The sequence below is a fragment of the Littorina saxatilis genome, unplaced genomic scaffold, assembly GCF_037325665.1.
Source record: "Littorina saxatilis isolate snail1 unplaced genomic scaffold, US_GU_Lsax_2.0 scaffold_2141, whole genome shotgun sequence".
In the NCBI taxonomy this organism is placed as follows: domain Eukaryota; kingdom Metazoa; phylum Mollusca; class Gastropoda; order Littorinimorpha; family Littorinidae; genus Littorina; species Littorina saxatilis.
The window spans coordinates 1-17680 of NW_027126170.1; the positions used below are offsets into that span (position 1 = coordinate 1).

The 17680-nt window shown below is 44.5% G+C and overlaps 1 protein-coding gene across 1 annotated transcript; it reads left to right on the plus strand.

Annotated features, from left to right (window-relative positions):
* The first annotated feature begins 226 nt into the window (after positions 1 to 226).
* LOC138954630 (protein mono-ADP-ribosyltransferase PARP14-like) lies at positions 227 to 17674 on the plus strand. The gene is made up of 9 exons (XM_070326430.1): positions 227 to 396; positions 772 to 825; positions 2317 to 2480; positions 4110 to 4292; positions 6040 to 6131; positions 6639 to 6766; positions 7430 to 7578; positions 15171 to 15345; positions 16445 to 17674. Exons 1-9 carry the CDS (start codon positions 315 to 317, stop codon positions 16714 to 16716), a joined length of 1299 nt encoding a protein of 432 aa, XP_070182531.1. The 5' UTR covers positions 227 to 314; the 3' UTR covers positions 16717 to 17674.
* Positions 17675 to 17680: the final 6 nt, after the last annotated feature.

Below are 17680 nucleotides of genomic sequence, written 5' to 3' on the forward strand. Positions count from 1 at the left end.
CATGTAAGTAAGCAGACAAAAAGCAAACGTCACAAACAGCGTAAAATCTGAGGCATTAAGTAAAGTCAAGTGATAGGAAAACTTAAAAATAAACACACTAGCTGTATTGTAGCGATGATCTAGTGGATTGCAGTTGCACTTTCAGGATATTATGTCTTCATTATAGATGTGTACTGTAAGTACAGTTCGGTAACATTTTAAGCACCTATTCAGAAATTATTGAACGTTTTGGAAAGAGGTTTTAAAACAGCATTGGTTTCATCAATCAACTTCGGGTTTTCTCTATTTGATAAACCTGAGGTGTTGACGCTCAAATGTACTTGCAGCCTTTTCAAGCAGAACACAAAAGTTACGAGAAACAACTGTCCGACTCTGCTAGCGATCAAGATGACAAAGGTAAGCCGTGTTCAAACTCTGTAAGCTAAATCTGTAAATTCTTGGTGTTCACTACTTTGGTACGCGTGCATGCGCATGGATGTGTGTGTGTGTGTGTGTGTGTGTGTGTGTGTGTGTGTGTGTGTGTGTGTGTGTGTGTGTGTGTGTGTGTGTGTGTGTGTGTGTGTGTGTGTGTGTGTGTGTGTGAACAGCCGAATCTGTATCAGTAGATGCTGTTGGGGATTGTTTACTGTAGACGATTCAAGAATGGTTTGTGTGCATAAAACTATCGAATCCAAATCAACATAATTTGAATGTTGTGATTTTCTTATCTATTAACCCCTTCCGCGTGAGTTCAGGGATTGTAGGTGTCTCTATTTTTCGTCCCCCTTTCAGATCAAAACATTGACCAGACTCTGATCAACCCCAGCGCACAGGGACTTCAACGTTGTAAGTGTTCTCTTTATCTTGTTTCTTTCTGACTGACTGACAGACTGACTGACTGACCGGCCGACTTACTAACTTACTTACTTACTTACTTAGTCCTGTGCATGAAGTTAGTGTTAGAGTTCACCACTTAATGAGGTCTGTCTCCAGAAAGTTTTCAAGATTGCCCCAGGACGTCTATCCTTGCTCTGTTTAGTTTGAAGAATAACCCGTCAGAGCCCTTAAAATACTATACTTTCTGCGATTAAGAACTGTCAATGTTTCAAAATACAGACACAACTATAAACATATGCATGCGCGCCTCTGCAGAGCCACTCGGACCGACGTACATTCTGGACACCCAAGCCAACTACAAGTTGACGTTGGCCCCGAACGGTTAATGACGTCATAGTTATTACAGAAGGAAATCACTGTTATGCTCGATTTGTTGGAGGGAGAGGCTTTACTGGAATAAGAAACAAGTCGCGTAAGGCGAAAATACAACATTTAGTCATGTAGCTGTCGAACTCACACAATGAAACTGAACGCAATGCAACGCAGCAATACTCGTAGCATCGTCAGTCCACTGCTCATGGCAAAGGCAGTGAAATTGACAAGAAGAGCGGGGTAGTAGTTGCGCTGAGAAGGATAGCACGCTTTTCTGTACCTCTCTTCGTTTTAACTTTCTGAGCGTGTTTTTAATCCAAACATATCATATCTATATGTTTTTGGAATCAGGAACCGACAAGGAATAAGATGAAAGTGTTTTTAAATTGATTTCGAAAATTTAATTTTGATCATAATTTTTATATTTTTAATTTTCAGAGCTTGTTTTTAATCCAAATATAACATATTTATATGTTTTTGGAATCAGCAAATGATGGAGAATAAGATGAACGTAAATTTGGATCGTTTTATAAATTTTTATTTTTTTTTACAATTTTCAGATTTTTAATGACCAAAGTCATTAATTAATTTTTAAGCCACCAAGCTGAAATGCAATACCGAAGTCCGGGCTTCGTTGGAGATTACTTGACCAAAATTTCAACCAATTTGGTTGAAAAATGAGAGCGTGACAGTGCCGCCTCAACTTTCACGAAAAGCCGGATATGACGTCATCAAAGACATTTATCAAAAAAATGAAAAAAACGTCTGAGGATATCATACCCAGGAACTCTCATGTCAAATTTCATAAAGATCGGTCCAGTAGTTTAGTCTGAATCGCTCTACACACAGACAGACAGACAGACAGACAGACAGACACACACACACACACACACACACACACACACACACATACACCACGACCCTCGTCTCGATTCCCCCCTCTACGTTAAAACATTTAGTCAAAACTTGACTAAATGTAAAAACGAAGTTTGGTACCTAACTAAGACCGAACTGGTCGTAATTACGCCGAAATGATTACGCTGAACATTTGTGTCTTTGTACGCCACTGTTGTTAACAGCAGCAGCAGCAGCATCGCCACATTGTAAGGAAGTGTTTTTGCATTGTAGTTGACTACTTCTCGAGAACCAAAGAAACGGCGACTTTCCGTATCACTGCGCTCAGCCTGGCTTCAGCGAACGCCGCGGCAGCAAAACTGCAGAAATGTTACCATGAAAATGTCAAAACACCCAGCTATGACACACAGCATCTGGAGCGATGGGACAATCTTCAGGTAAATATGTGTGTGTGTGTGTGTGTGTGTGTATGGGGAGGGGGTATGTGTGTACGTGTTAGTGTATGTGTGTGTGTGTGTGTGTTTGTGTGCTAGTTGTATCAGGCAGGAGAGCCCACACCTAAGCTCTCGAACACCCCTGGTCAATTCTCTACAGACCTGGGAACCCCGGTTTCAAACTTGGAGTATTCTCAAGAAAACTTGTGTATTTTCAAAAATATGAGCGTACTCCACACAGCATTTGAACATCCATGATTCAAACATGTTTTACACGCGTCTGTTGCACCGTTAATTAAGTTTACCAATATGTTTAAATTAAGTTTACCAATACGTTTAAAAAAATGCTTCTTTCAATGTTTACTAATGCTACTCTTACACTGTGCCGAATTGCCCTTGCAAATAGAATTCGCCAATAATTCGTAATGATCGGGACATGGTCGCAAGACATTCGTAAATGTTATTAACCATTCGCCACCATTCGTCTATTGTTTTGAACATTAGCAACATGCTCCTTATATTCGCAAGGAAGGCATATTCTTCACATGTTCGCAACGTATTCGTAAACTCTATTTGCAAGCCATTTGTATATCATCGCAATGTATTCGTAGCGCTCGCAAGGCATTCGCAACCATTCGTTAGGTCTTGGCATTATGCCTGTCTTACACTGTGCCGAATATCCTTGCGATTATGAAAATGTTGTATTCGGCAACAAAAAAAAAAGACGAATGGACAGGACAAATATTGAACATATGAAGCCTTACAAATCCTGGCGAATGTCTTACGAATGTTTGCGAGTGCTTGCGAATTTCTACCGATCATTGCGAATGCATACGAATCCACATACGAATTTCTTGCGAATGTATTACGAATGGTTGTGAATGCCTTGCGAGCGCTACGAATACAATGCGATGATAACGAATGACTTGCGAATACTTACGAGTACGTTGCGAAAAAAGTTACGAATATGCCTTCCTAGCGAATATTGCGAATATTAGGAGCATGTTGCTAATGTTCGCAACAATCGACGAATGGTGGCGAATGGTTAATAACATTTTAACGAATGTCTTGCGACCATGTCCCGATCATTACGAATTATTGGCGAATTCTATTCGCAAGGGCAATTCGGCACAGTTTAAGAGCAGCATGATGAAATGATGTGTATTGTCTGGTTGCTGGAGAACAAATGACGGAAAGACGCGATCGCAAGAGCTTTTAAAGCACTCGATTGCGTATCCGCTTTATTCATAAAGTGTTCGCAAGCACTCGCAACAATCGCAAGGCCATTCGCAACATTCGTAAGACATTCGCAAGGATTCGTAAGGCTTCGAATTTTCAATATTTTTTCCTGTCCATTTGTCTGTTTTTTTTCTCCGAATACAATATGTTCATATTCGCAAGGATATTCGGCACAGTGTAAGACAGGCATGACTGTATCGGCTTCGGGATGAGATTGTGAAGAAATGTAGTCTAGGACTTTTTCTCGTCGTATTTTTTTCAACTGTCCGTACTGCTCGTATTCTAGACAATCATGCGTACAAAATACGGCGCAATCGTATGAGTTCCCAGGTCTGTCTTTGACATGTTCAGATTTTAGAGTGCGATCGTAAGAGGTATCTTCTTTTGTCACAGCGGAATTCCTTGCTGAGTGCCTGTAAGCAAGTGCACGTGGATGTCACGCTCAACTACAACCTAAACAGGATAGAACTGCGAGGCTTTCTGTCGGATCTGGACAGGATCCGCACTCACGAGATTATCAAAGAGGCCGAACAAGATGTGCACGAGAAGCAACACGCTTTGTTGATGTCCAAACAGGTGTGTAAATGTACGTGCTTTTAGGAAAATGCCGCGCTGACATACCAACTAAAAATCAAGCAGGAAGACAAGCAAGCAGCTGACGAATGAAAAACAAACCAATTAACATTATAGATTGAACTCTTGTCATCCTTAGCAAACTTTTAATTCTTACTGATTTAAAAGAAAAAAACATACTCAGGTAAGAACGTGTTTTGTATAAGTTTGGCACGTTCAGTTCTGCAAGCCGCAAGAACTAAATAATAAAGAGGCAATCAGTCAAGCTATAAAACCAAAATTAGAAAGACAAACATCCTTCCATCTACTTTTGATGAACAAGCCAGCAGGGCAGCCAATTTTTCCATTAAACCAACACGCAACGTTAACAACCAAAACCCAATCACTTCACGAATGCGACTCTGAGGGGGTTCAGGTTCTGTCTACCTGACCAACACCGCAGGTGCATCAGTTCTCGGGCCTGGTTGACGCCAGGATATGTCATGAAAGTAAGCGGAGAGTGTTGCCCTGTCACATTGTCTCGAACCAAATGGGAAATCCTTAGCATCATCCTTATTATCATCCTAATCTCATCCAAAATTATAAATTGTCCAAGCTCTTGTGGCCTTTCATGCCCGGAGCTCTCATGGCGACCTTGGTCTCGGTGTTCCTGTTCCTTCCTTCCCTGAAAAGTAGTTCTGCTGTCAGTCTTCAACGTGTGACCTTCTGGTGAGGGTCGACGGAGGGACGTAGTTGCGGTCTGCTCTCTGGAGGGGACGCTCACTCGTCTGTCTCCGCGACTTAACAGTCAATGTCGTTAGTAGGGGGCATAGTAGGTAGTGGGCTGCGTCCGTTGGCTCGGGACAGAACCACTACTGAACACCGTCGAAGTGACTCGGCAGCAGTGCAGTGTCATCTTCCGAGGGTAGCCCAACACAGCGACCCGACATCCCTCCCTGGAGCGTCTGTAAAATCGGTAAGTCTGGCAGCGGAACAAAATGTAGATGTGGTTGGAGCAATGGATACTGGGACGGGGCGTTTTGAACGCACACCGGGACAAGGAACATGTGTTGGGACAGCCGGAAAATAACCAACTGAACAAAGAAACGAACAAGCAAGCAAGTGAGCAAACAAGCAGGGGATCAAGAAACCAAGAATAACAGTAGATTCGCAGGAGTTTAGCCATGACATTCCTTCTTTGTCTCTGTTAGTCTAGTGAGCAAATCTACCGCGATATTGCCCAGTAGGCAATAACTTTGACCTTTGCCCGGAGCAAAATAACCCGCGCAGTCGTAGCAGGGGCGGACGAGGGGGGGAGGGGGGGTTTCTGGGGTTTCCGGAAACCCCCCCCAGCCAAAAAATAAAAATATTTTTGTGTGTTTTTTTGGGTTGAGTTTCAATTTTTGGGGTATTAATCAGTGACAAAATCTGCTGCCTGAAACTGGTAATGATCATCCTCAGAATGCACCAGATTGCACCATTTTGCATCCTTTTTTTCAAAATTTTCCGGGGGGCATGCTCCCGGACCCCCCTAGCAAGCTAGGCGCTTCACGCCTTCACACCCATATCTTCACAATATACTTTTGGAAAACCCCCCCCCCCCCCCCCATAAAATGAACTGATCCGCCCCTGCGTAGTAACGATGACGAACGACCCAGTTCAGAATGGATTTTCCTTTTGTGCGTGCGCGATGGGTTGTTTTTTTTACTCGCAGGATAAGCCTTTTAGTATGAATGTTTGAAATACATTATTTGTTTTGTAAAACTCATAGGTGCAGTGGAGTCGCATTGATGTGGATTGGACCGGCGACGTTCTCACACCTTACGATCCGTTGACAAACTACAGGATTGAAATGGCGTACATGTAAGTTACCTGCTTTTGAATTGGTGAACGCTTGATTTTTTTTGTACTGTCTATATCAGGGGTGTAATTACTATATTAACGTAGGGCCTAGTTTCTGTTGCCACAAACCAATTGTGACCCTCCACCACGAAATGAGTCGCATGTCACCTCGCGCGGTTCTGCGCTAGGCTTAATATAAGTCCGGGGAGTGTCTGGTAACAGTGTGAGGGTCACCTTAGTCACAGGCTTATAGCTCTTTTCTAAAACGGTTTTCACCACTGGATAGAGCATAAAAAAACTTTAGGAAAATGTAAAGATATGAAAATCATGCAAAGGTGACATGCGACTCATTCCGTGGTAGAGGGTCACAATTTTGAAACTCTTCTTAATGGCGAGCGCGGTTGTCCTGACCCCGTTTAAAGTCAGCTTTTGTTAGTGTCCGTCTTTTATTTTCAGACCGACATATTGACTAAATGTTTTATATCGCTTCACGCCACTGATTCTGTCCTAATTGTTTGTGTTTCCAAGAAATAAGGATCCCAACAAGATGCTTGGTGCCACATATATTGACTTCGCCAAATGGAAGGAACTTCCAGAAACTCCAGGTGACCCGAACCACCCACCTGTTTCTGTTCACCGGCATTCCATCACAGAGGGTGAGCTTTTGTTTACTTAGCTTAGGCCACTCCGGAAAGATAGACCCATATAACTTCATTGAATAACATTTGATATAAACAGCTCGTACAAACTGCAAAGCACAGCATGATCTGAGATCATATTTATATAATACCAAGAACACTATAACATGATGTAATCAGAAAATGATTTGAGTTCTTCTTTTAACACGTCCAAATGAACAAGTTAAGTTTTTGTTTTGAAGCGTCAAAAATGCTTCGTGATATATGATTAGAGAATTCGTGGCCTGTTCTCTGTTTTCTTTTTGTTGAAGCTGCCATTTCAGTAATATCAAAGAAACTACTTTAGTTTTTGCATTGTATACTTTTGCATTTCGAAGAGGGCGTTTTGTGCAGAAGTGGCTGTACCATTGATGTTACCACGTCATTATCATTTAATCAATAATTCAATTAAGTTTTGAATTAAAGTAAGACGAAGGCTGTGAGTGGACAATATCAACATGACTATACTTTCATTAAAAAGAAAAATACTTAGGATTTTGGCAGCTTCAGGATTTTTCGATGTAAAAGAATAAATCGACTGACCATAAGTCGTATTGTGGGTCAACCGACGCGAATCGCTCAGTGTCAGCAGGAACCCTGTTACCCTGTTTGCAACAGTTCTTTGCTTCTTATATTTTTCAGAAATGGCATTTGAAAACCCGCAACACTGGAAAGGTATGGGGAAGAATGAACTGGACCTTGTTCCCCTCCAAGAAAACAATCCTGAATATGAAAAAGTGGAAACTGCATTTCGAGAAAGCGTCAAGCAACCGTCTACAAAAATCGTACGGGTGAGACTTCATCCAATGTTGATTGCTTTTTTCCTTCAGTAATTAGGCAGCTTAACCTTTCAGTTTAATGAAGACGACCACAGTTCCTGCAAATACACCTCGCATCTACGACGAGCGAAGGTTACTGTCGTTGCGAACATTCGGATTTTAGCGCTTTGGTCGCTATCGGGGTGGGGTCCGAACCGCGTCGTGTGCAGGCATACACACGATAAAGACCCCACATTCACATCGAAAGTCTAAGGGGTTAAAAAAGACAAACAGACACATGCGGGAAAAAAAGGAGTACAAAACGCAGCAAAGTGGATAGTGCCGTACTGCCGCAGCTCGCTTTCCCAAGGGGGAAAAGCCACCCGATTTCTAATTGGCTAACTTCACAGGACTCTACATGACAATACCTTAACTTTCCTAAGAAGACGTGTTTGGAACATTTCACACCATTTTCAGATTTTATTGGTGTGTTTTTACATTTAGTCAAGTTTTGACTAAATGTTTTAACATAGAGGGGGGAATCGAAACGAGGGTCGTGGTGTATGTGTGTGTGTGTGTGTGTGTGTGTGTGTGTGTGTGTGTGTAGAGCGATTCAGAGTAAACTACTCGACCGATCTGTATGAAATTTTTCATGAGAGTTCCTGGGTATGATATCCCCAGACGTTTTTTTCATTTTTTCGATAGATGTCTTTGATGACGTCATATCCGGCTTTTTGTAAAAGTTGAAGCGGCACTGTCACACCCTCATTTTTCAATCAAATTGATTGAAATTTTGGCCAAGCAATCTTCGACGAAGGCCGGAATTTGGTATTGCATTTCAGCTTGGAGGCTTAAAATTTAATTACTTTGGTCATTAAAAATCTGAAAATTGTAATTAAAATTATTTTTTTATAAAACGATCCAAAATTACGTTTATCGTATTCTTCATCATTTTCTGATTCCAAAAACATATAATTATGTTATATTCGGATTAAAAACATGCTCTGAAAATTAACAATATAAAAATTATGATTAAAATTAAATTTCCGAAATCGATTTAAAAACAATTTCATCTTATTCCTTGTCCGTTCCTGATTCCAAAAACATATAGATATGATATGTTTGGATTAAAAACACGTTCAGAGAGTGTTACACGACACTTGAGATTGCCACAAGTTCTCAAATGTCGTATAGTTGTGTTCTTTTATTCTACGTCGCCCGTCTTCGCAGCAGCAGAAAACAACTCGTCAAATTGAGTTCGAGGATTTATTCAGCATTCAATACATACAACTGCACAACGTAGCAGAACTCAAATAGAAGCTTTTTAACATTCAAATCGCGCTGGCATATATAGTAAATACTCAATCTCGAGAATATTTCAGACCGAACATGATACAACTACATTATATGCGAACCGCCCATGGACTAGAATGGTGACGTTCTCTGTGACGTACATCAAAAGGTGCCGACGCCCTTAATCGGATCGAACGCCACGAACTCACACTAAAACAGCATGGTAAACAACTTGTTTTGACAGGACTAGAAAGTTCACCTGCATTCTCGTCCAAGCATAAATATTGTGTTTACAAAATATAATATCGGTACTTTCCCACAAAGTACAAATAAGTCAACTACATGCAACACACAAAACCGAACCAAAGTTCAGCAACGGTAGCGTTTCCTAACATTACCCCCAACACAAGAAGAAATTTACCTAATTTCTTTCAATCATTGAAACGCTACCTGCACACATATTATGTATACATAACAGATTGAAATCCAGGTATGTACATTAGTCTGTTAGAGAATGAACACAGTTTCACTCACATACTCGGCTGAGAAAATCTGCTCCAACATTGTCTGAACCCTTGATCGATTCCACTCGCATATCAAAGTTCTGCAATTACATCACCCACCTCATGATACGATTATTCACAAACTTCGCAGAGTTCAGGTAGGTGAGGGGTTTGTGATCAGTCTGAAGCACGAATTTCACCCCTTGGAGGTAGAGTTCAAGTTTCTTGATTCCCCACACGATGGCTAAACACTCTTTCTCCATGGTCGAGTAGTTCTTCTCGGCTCCTGACAGCTTCTTGCTGGCATAGCTGACCGGAAACGGTTTACCTCCATGTTCTTGCATCAGCATGGCGCCGATCCCTTCGTCCGATGCGTCTGTACGCAAGATGAACTCTTTGGCAGTATCAGGAAGGCGTAGCACCGGGTCTCGTGACATCAGGTCGCGCACGGTCTGGTATGCCTTCTCCTGAGCTGGTCCCCAAAGTATTCGGTTGGGGCATCCTTTTCGGGTCATGTCCGACAAAGGCGCCGTTATGGCGGCGAAGTTTGGAATGAACTCTCTGTAGTACCCAGCCAATCCAAGGAAGGATCGCACCTGCTTCTTGGTTTCAGGACGTGGCGCATTGAGGATCTTGGTGACGTTTTCCAACAAAAGCTCCTTTTGACCTTCCTTCAGTGAATGACCTATGAAGTCAACGTTGTCGGTCCCCAAAATGCACTTGCTGGGTCTCACGGTCAGATTGGCTTTTGTCAGGCGGGAAAACAGTTCCCTCAAAGTCTCCAGATGCTCCGCAAAGGTCTCCGTGTGGACTAGCAGATCATCCCAGTAGTACACAACATTCTTCATTCCTTTGAGCATTTTTCGCATTCCCCTCGTAAGGGTAGCACCACTGTTCACCATGCCAAAAGGCATCCGCAGGCACTCATACGTTCCGTCTGGAGTTGCAAAGGCGGTCTTTGGTATGTCCTCTTCGCGCACAGGAATCTGCCAATATCCCTTGCTGAGATCGATCTTTGAGAAGATCTTACTGCCGGTTAACTGTCGGAATAGATCAGTTGCCGTCGGCATTGGTTCAGGGTCAAACACGGTGATCTTATTGACTTTCCTAAAGTCAATGCATACCCTGTTTGTGCCGTCTTTCTTCTTGACCACAACAACGGGAGATGAGTAAGGGGATGATGACTCACGGATGACCCCCATCTTCAACATGTTGTCGATGTCCTTCTTCAAGGATTCCCGAGCCTGAAACGGGATAGGGTATGGTTTTGAGCGAACAGGAACGTCAGATGTGAGGTGGACTTTATGTTCGACCAAGGACGTAGAGCCTGGAACATCAGAGAACCTATGGGTGAAGTCGCCCATAAAATCATGCAGCTCCTTCTGCTGATCTTCTGTCAGGTCAGGTCCTAACTTGACGTCATCCACTCCCTCTTTCTTGTGGAGGTCTCCCAACTCCAGTAGTTCCTCGCCGTCGAACTCGTCTAGTTCGGCTGGTTCTTCCACACTTGCTGCGACCTGTACTGCTTCCGGAGGTCTCTCCACATACAGTTTCAGGAGGTTAGCGTGGTAGATCTTGGACTTCTTGCCGACATTCACCTTGTAGTCGTTGATCCCTACCACGGCCTCAACCTCGTATGGGCCTTTCCACTGCATCAGTAGTTTGTTGTGATCAGTGGGAAGCAGTATCAGCACTTTGTTACCTGGTGTAAACTTCCTGTTTACGGCTTTGCGGTCGTAGTAGTGCTTTCCGCTATCCTGAGACTTTCTCAAGTTTTCTCTCGCAATCTCGAGAGTCTCCTCCAGTTTCTCTCGCAACTCGAACACGTACTGGTAACTGTTCTTCACTTCAGGTGTGTCCACATCTTTCGTCCACAATTCCTTTAGTATCTGCATCGGGCCTCTCACGGTCCGCCCGTACATCAGCTCGAACGGGGAGAATCCAGTGGACTCTTGTGGCACCTCCCTGTATGCAAACAGCAAGGCATTGATGTAGCGATGCCACTGCCTTGGCTGCTCACTGCATAGTTTCTTCAGCGTGGACTTCAGCGTCGCATTGAATTTTTCGACCAGCCCATTGCACATCGGGTGATAGGGTGTCGTAGTCAAGTGACGAATGCTCAGCAGCCTGTTGACCTCTTCCATGCATTCAGAGACAAACTGTGTCCCCAGGTCTGTGAGGATCTCTTCAGGAACCCCAATTCTGCTGAAAATGTCCACAAGTGCCTCGGCAACAGTCTCGGTGTCAATTTTCTTCAGAGGCACGGCTTCTGGGTACCTGGTTGCATAGTCTACCAGGGTCAGTACCCAACGATGACCCGCTTCACTTGGCGGTTTGATCTCGCCGATGAGGTCAATGGCCACCCTCTTGAAAGGTCGGTCGATCAAAGGCATCTTCTGCAACGGCACTTTCGGGACCCTTCCTCGAGGTATGGTTTTCTGGCAAATATCGCACGATCGGCAGAATCGAGTCACATCTGCATGCAGTCCTGGCCAGTAAAACGCAGCCTGGATTCTGTCCGATGTCTTCTTGACACCCAGGTGACCTCCCATAATAGAGTCGTGGGCCACCTCCATCACCTGGCGCCTAAGTGGTTGAGGCACCAGAACTTGACGTAATGGCTTCCCACCGTTGACTCTCGGGTGCTGGAACACTCTGTACAGGATCTTGGCCTTTACTTCAAAGTGCACAGTGCCTTCGCCCTTAGTCATCTCCTTGACAGGACGACTCCTGTACTTTGTTAAAGTCGAATCAGCTTCCTGTAGCTGAATCAGCCGATTCCTGTCCACGACAGCAGTTGCAGAACTGTTGGTGACCCTGAGTGGCGTAGTTGTTTTGTCCTTCTTCGCCTGGGCTCTGGTCGTCACAGCGCTTACAACCTGCGGCTGGTCGCGGCGATGCACAGTGGCTCTGTCATCTCGTAACAGTTCGCTGATATCATCATTTGCGAATGGCAATGGGTCTTCCTCCTCAGCAGCAGGCTGAGCTGAGCCCATTCTCCATTCGAAATCAGGGTCATCAGGACGTCTCGCACCCCCAATGTTCCCAATTAATAGATCGTACAAGGGCTTCTTCAGGCAGACGGCCTCAACTTCTCCGGTGAAGTATGGAGTATCTATCTGGATCTTTGCCACTGGTGCCTTCACGCATTTGCTGTCAGCCATGAGCGTCCACTTGAAGTCACCAGTGAACTTCTCTGTTGGCACCAGATCCTCTTTGACAATGACCCCATTGCAGCCCGAATCTCTGAGAACAGTCACTTCCTGCTTCTCAACAAATCCCTTCGACACGGGCATGTTCGACACTGACACAGCTGCGCTGGCGACGACAGAGATTGACCTGCCATTGGCGAGTAGAAGCTGGCCATCAGATATACATTCTTCCACGTCCGATGGTGTAGCCACTTGCTCGACAGCCCTTGGAAGTATGACGCTGCTCGCACATACTTGTTGGTTCGAGCCACTCGTTTGCCTCTTGTTGTCGTAATATCTCCGTCGATGTTCTTGCGCTTTGTCATTGTCATGTCCGTTATTTTTCTTTTGGGGACAGTTGGCGACTCGGTGACCCTTGGCATTGCAATGGAAACACGTTATGTTCTGCCCTTCATTGGATGATGGTGCGGACTCAGTTTGTCCCTTGGCAGGTTGGTTTCCCTGGTTTCCGCTCTTCTGGAAAGGTTTCGATGACTTTGACGTCCCCAGGGTCCTTCCATGAGCAATGAGATAACGTTCAGCAGCATCAGTAATGTCCTTCAAACCCCGCAGTTTTTGCTCTTCCAAGCGGGTCGCCAGGTCCTTCGGGCAGGCATTAAGGAACTGCTCCTTCACGATCAAGTCCCGCAGACTCTCGTATGACTGCTCTTCACCTGATAACTCCACCCACTTCTGCAGGTATGACGACAGGCGCTCCACAAACTGGCTCGGTGTCTCTCCAGACAATGGCTGGCATTCGCGGAAGCGTTGACGGTAGCCCCTTTCAGTGAAGTTGTAGCAACGCAACAGAGCTTCCTTCAGTACATCATAGTCTCTGGCGTCATCGTTTGAGAGTCTAGTGTAGACCTCAAGTGCTGCCCCAGTCAAATGTGCGCTGAGTTGAATCGCCCAGTCGTCGCGCTGCCATCTAGCACTCTCAGCGAACCTCTCGAATCTTGCAAGGTAGCAGTCGATCTGGTCCTTCCCGTCAGCGAATGCTGGAAGTTTCGGTGCCCTGTGTAACATTTGCTGCTGGTTATCTCTTTGGCGTGGTGCCTCGTGCTCATTTTGAACACGCACCATTTCTGTCTGAAGCTCTAAGCGTTTCGTCTCCATTTCTATCTGGAGCTCTAAGCGTTTCAGCTCAATTTGCCTTTCTCTTTCTTCACGCTGCGCTTGTCTTTCTTCACGCTGCGCTTGTCTTTCTTCACGCTGCGCTTGTCTTTCTTCACGCTCACTCTGCGCTTGTCTTTCTTCACGCTCACGCTGCGCTTGTCTTTCTTCACGCTGCGCCAGGAGTCGTGTCTGGGACTCGACGAACTCCGTCAACTGCTTGCCTTTCAGTCCCAGTTCAACTCCTTTTGCCCAGAACTCAGCCATTCTGGTCTTTTCCGGTGCGTTCGTCTGTATTCTTTCACAGCCACGAACGTAGACGAATGTAGTCTTCTAAAAGAACACAGTCTCTACTGCACCTCCGATGCTTCTCTCGTCGCTGTTCACCTTCGTAGACGCAGGCTGCCACCCTCCTCGTCTAACGTGACGGCGCACTCTGCTCACGATACGTACACGACGTACCCCAGTCGTATTTCGTAGTATTAATGCACTAGCTCCGCGACGAAGTCCGTCTCGTCCAAACGGCAGCTAACCTCTGTAATCCCGATACACTCCGGCGTCGCTCACCGTACCGAGCTGCGGCGATTACCAAACTCTTCACCAGTCACACCGAATCCACGGTTCCGTAGTCTCAATACTGATCCCTCAGGATACACCCGATTGATGGCTACCTCCTGTGACTGTCTTGACACTGGTCCTTGTTACTGGAAAACCCTTGGCGTTAAACGTAGATCCTTGGCTTGGCCCCCAATTGTTACACGACACTTGAGATTGCCACAAGTTCTCAAATGTCGTATAGTTGTGTTCTTTTATTCTACGTCGCCCGTCTTCGCAGCAGCAGAAAACAACTCGTCAAATTGAGTTCGAGGATTTATTCAGCATTCAATACATACAACTGCACAACGTAGCAGAACTCAAATAGAAGCTTTTTAACATTCAAATCGCGCTGGCATATATAGTAAATACTCAATCTCGAGAATATTTCAGACCGAACATGATACAACTACATTATATGCGAACCGCCCATGGACTAGAATGGTGACGTTCTCTGTGACGTACATCAAAAGGTGCCGACGCCCTTAATCGGATCGAACGCCACGAACTCACACTAAAACAGCATGGTAAACAACTTGTTTTGACAGGACTAGAAAGTTCACCTGCATTCTCGTCCAAGCATAAATATTGTGTTTACAAAATATAATATCGGTACTTTCCCACAAAGTACAAATAAGTCAACTACATGCAACACACAAAACCGAACCAAAGTTCAGCAACGGTAGCGTTTCCTAACAGAGAGTTAAAAAGAATAGAGATATAGAAAAGCGGGCTATCCTCCTCAGCGCAACCGCTACCGCGCTTTTCTGTATTGTTAATTTCACTGCCTTTGCCACGAGCGGTGGACAGACGATGCTACGAGTGTACGGTCTTGCGGAAAAAATGCTTTGCGTTCAGTTTCATTCTGTGAGTTCGACTGAGCTTGACTAAATGTTGTATTTTCGCCTTACGCGACTTGTTTCTTCTTCAGATTGAACGAGTGCAAAACACCACACTGCACAAGCAGTACATGGCGTTGAAAGCAGAAATGAGGAGGAGAGTGAAGGACTGCGAGAGAACGACACTGTGGCACGGAACCAAGGAAAAGAGTGTGGATGGGATCGTTCGTTTTGGATTCAACAGAAGCTACTCGGGAGGAAATAAACGTAAGTTTCAACGCCCATGCCCTTTTTTTGAAACGTTACAGCGTCATTATACGATGTTTGGTGGCTCGTTGTAAGACCACCTTTTTTTAAGTCAGGGGGGAGCATCTCATCTTTCGTTTCATCTTTACCAACCGAGGCAGCAAGGCGGTGGTTGAAAAAATGTAACAGAAGGCGATATGCTCCCCGAGGACCGACAACAAAATGATGGTCTGGCAAGAAGCCACCAAACATGGTTTTTGTCATCATTTTGGTAGTGGAAAAGTACGCACAATCTGTGATAGGGTGCCAATGTTGTGAACGTAATTTTTAGAATGCAATCCAGACCGGTCTGTTCCTTTAAAACTAAAGATGTTAGTCACACCTCATAGGCCTACTCCGCCTCACAGGAGGTTTACAGCACGATTTGAGCTTTTCGCAAAAGCATCCAAACTAACGTGATGAAACACACAAGGAATGACTTTTAACAGCATTTATGATTCAAAGAGGTTGGGAACAATAAATTTAGAGATTAAATGCACCTGTCAGCCCGTTCTGGTTAGCGATTGGGTTTTTAGCAGCATTTGTCTGTCTCTCTTTGTCTCTCTGTCTGTATCTTAATTTCTCTCTCTAGCTCTCTCTGTCTCTGTCTCTGTCTCTGTCTCTGTCTCTGTCTCTGTCTCTGTCTCTCTCTCTCTCTCTCTTTCTCTCTTTTGCACTCTAGTAAAACTGTCTAAACATCCGTCTGGCGCCCTTTAAAGCCATACCGGTATGGATGACGCGAAATAAATTCTTTGAAAAATGCTCGTCCCCATCGGACAGTAGCCACGACGTCCCCATCGGACAGTAGCTACGACGTTCCTCGCAATAAGCGTCCAAATGAAAGTATAGGTTTGTTATGTATGTAAAAGCTTGGGGGGCTCTGTGATAAGAAATAGAGGGTTTACGGTAGGCGGAGTGGGCCTCCTTTCTGAAATAAGAAATTCGAGATCCGAAGTAATGTGGCCATCGAACCTACACTTTACAACTTATGTTGCTAACTTCGATCTTCGTTTCTTTTCCTCAAAAGTATTTTTGGTGTGTACACTATATTCTGATTATTTAAACCGTTTAAATATGCAAGGTACCGCACACGGACAAGGCGTATACTTCGCAACGGAGGCGTCCTACTCGTGCCACAACCAGTACGCCAAAAAGGACAGTCAAGGTCAACGACGCCTGTTTCTCTGCAAAGCCCTTGTCGGCAAATACGTCAAGGGACACAAGGACATGCGAGTTGCCGACCACAACGTCTTCGATAGCGCCGTTGATGACGTCAACAACCCGGGCATCTTCGTCATCTTCAAAGATGTGCAGGCCTACCCGGAGTATCTGATTATCTGTAAAGATAAGTGATATGTGCATGAGAGTTGCCGACCACGTCTTCGATAGCGCTGTAGATGACGTCAACAACCCGGGCATCTTCGTCATCTTCAAAGATGTGCAGGCCTACCCGGAGTATCTGATTGTTTGTAAAGATAAATGAGGGATAGTTACTGTAGCCGGCGTCAGTGTTTGGACTGTCATTCAGTACCGTACTCGGTTTCTCCTTTTGTCCTCTTATCTGTGATTACTTCTTCTCAGTGGGGTTACTTTGGTGTAGTTTAGAAATGCGTGTATGTGTGTGTCAATGCATTTGTGTGTCAGGAAATGTGTGTGTGTGTGTGTGTGTGTGTGTGTGTGTATGTGTGATCTGTTAGATTACGTGCATTCAAGGACAGTTACAAGGTGACCTAACAAAAATGCAACCCTCAAAAACTTCTACATCTGTCTACCGAATCATTTTATATTTTGGGGACATAAACTTCAGTCAATGCATGACCCTTCCACAAATTGACAGTTTATATTTCAAAGGGTCTGATTTTTGCGCAGTTTCTTTTTCTTCTTCAGCGTTCCAGTGCAGTTTCAAAAACAGTTGCCAAATTTGGGGATCGACTTGATAGTACGAGGTTCGAAATTGAGCGGTAATCAAACTAACCCGATTTAAGCCTCCCCTTTGGAGTAATTCGAATGACATAGTATATCTTAATCAGCATTAGACAATCAGTGACTTGAATACAGCAATTACAGGCAGGATCAGGGCATTCCCCGTGGATGAATGGGTTTTTGTAATTGATGAATTTTGCGCAACATTGCGCAAGTGTAACTTTACAACGAAGGGGTTAATTTCTCCAGTGGTTTGAGTTTAGCAAATATACTCATAGTTGTTGTGCATGAACGTCAGTTCGTCCACGACCATTCTACAAAGTTTCGAGTCTGTGGGTAAAATGGTCCGACATTTACCTTTTTTCCAAAATGTGTTCCAAATTACACTTGTCAT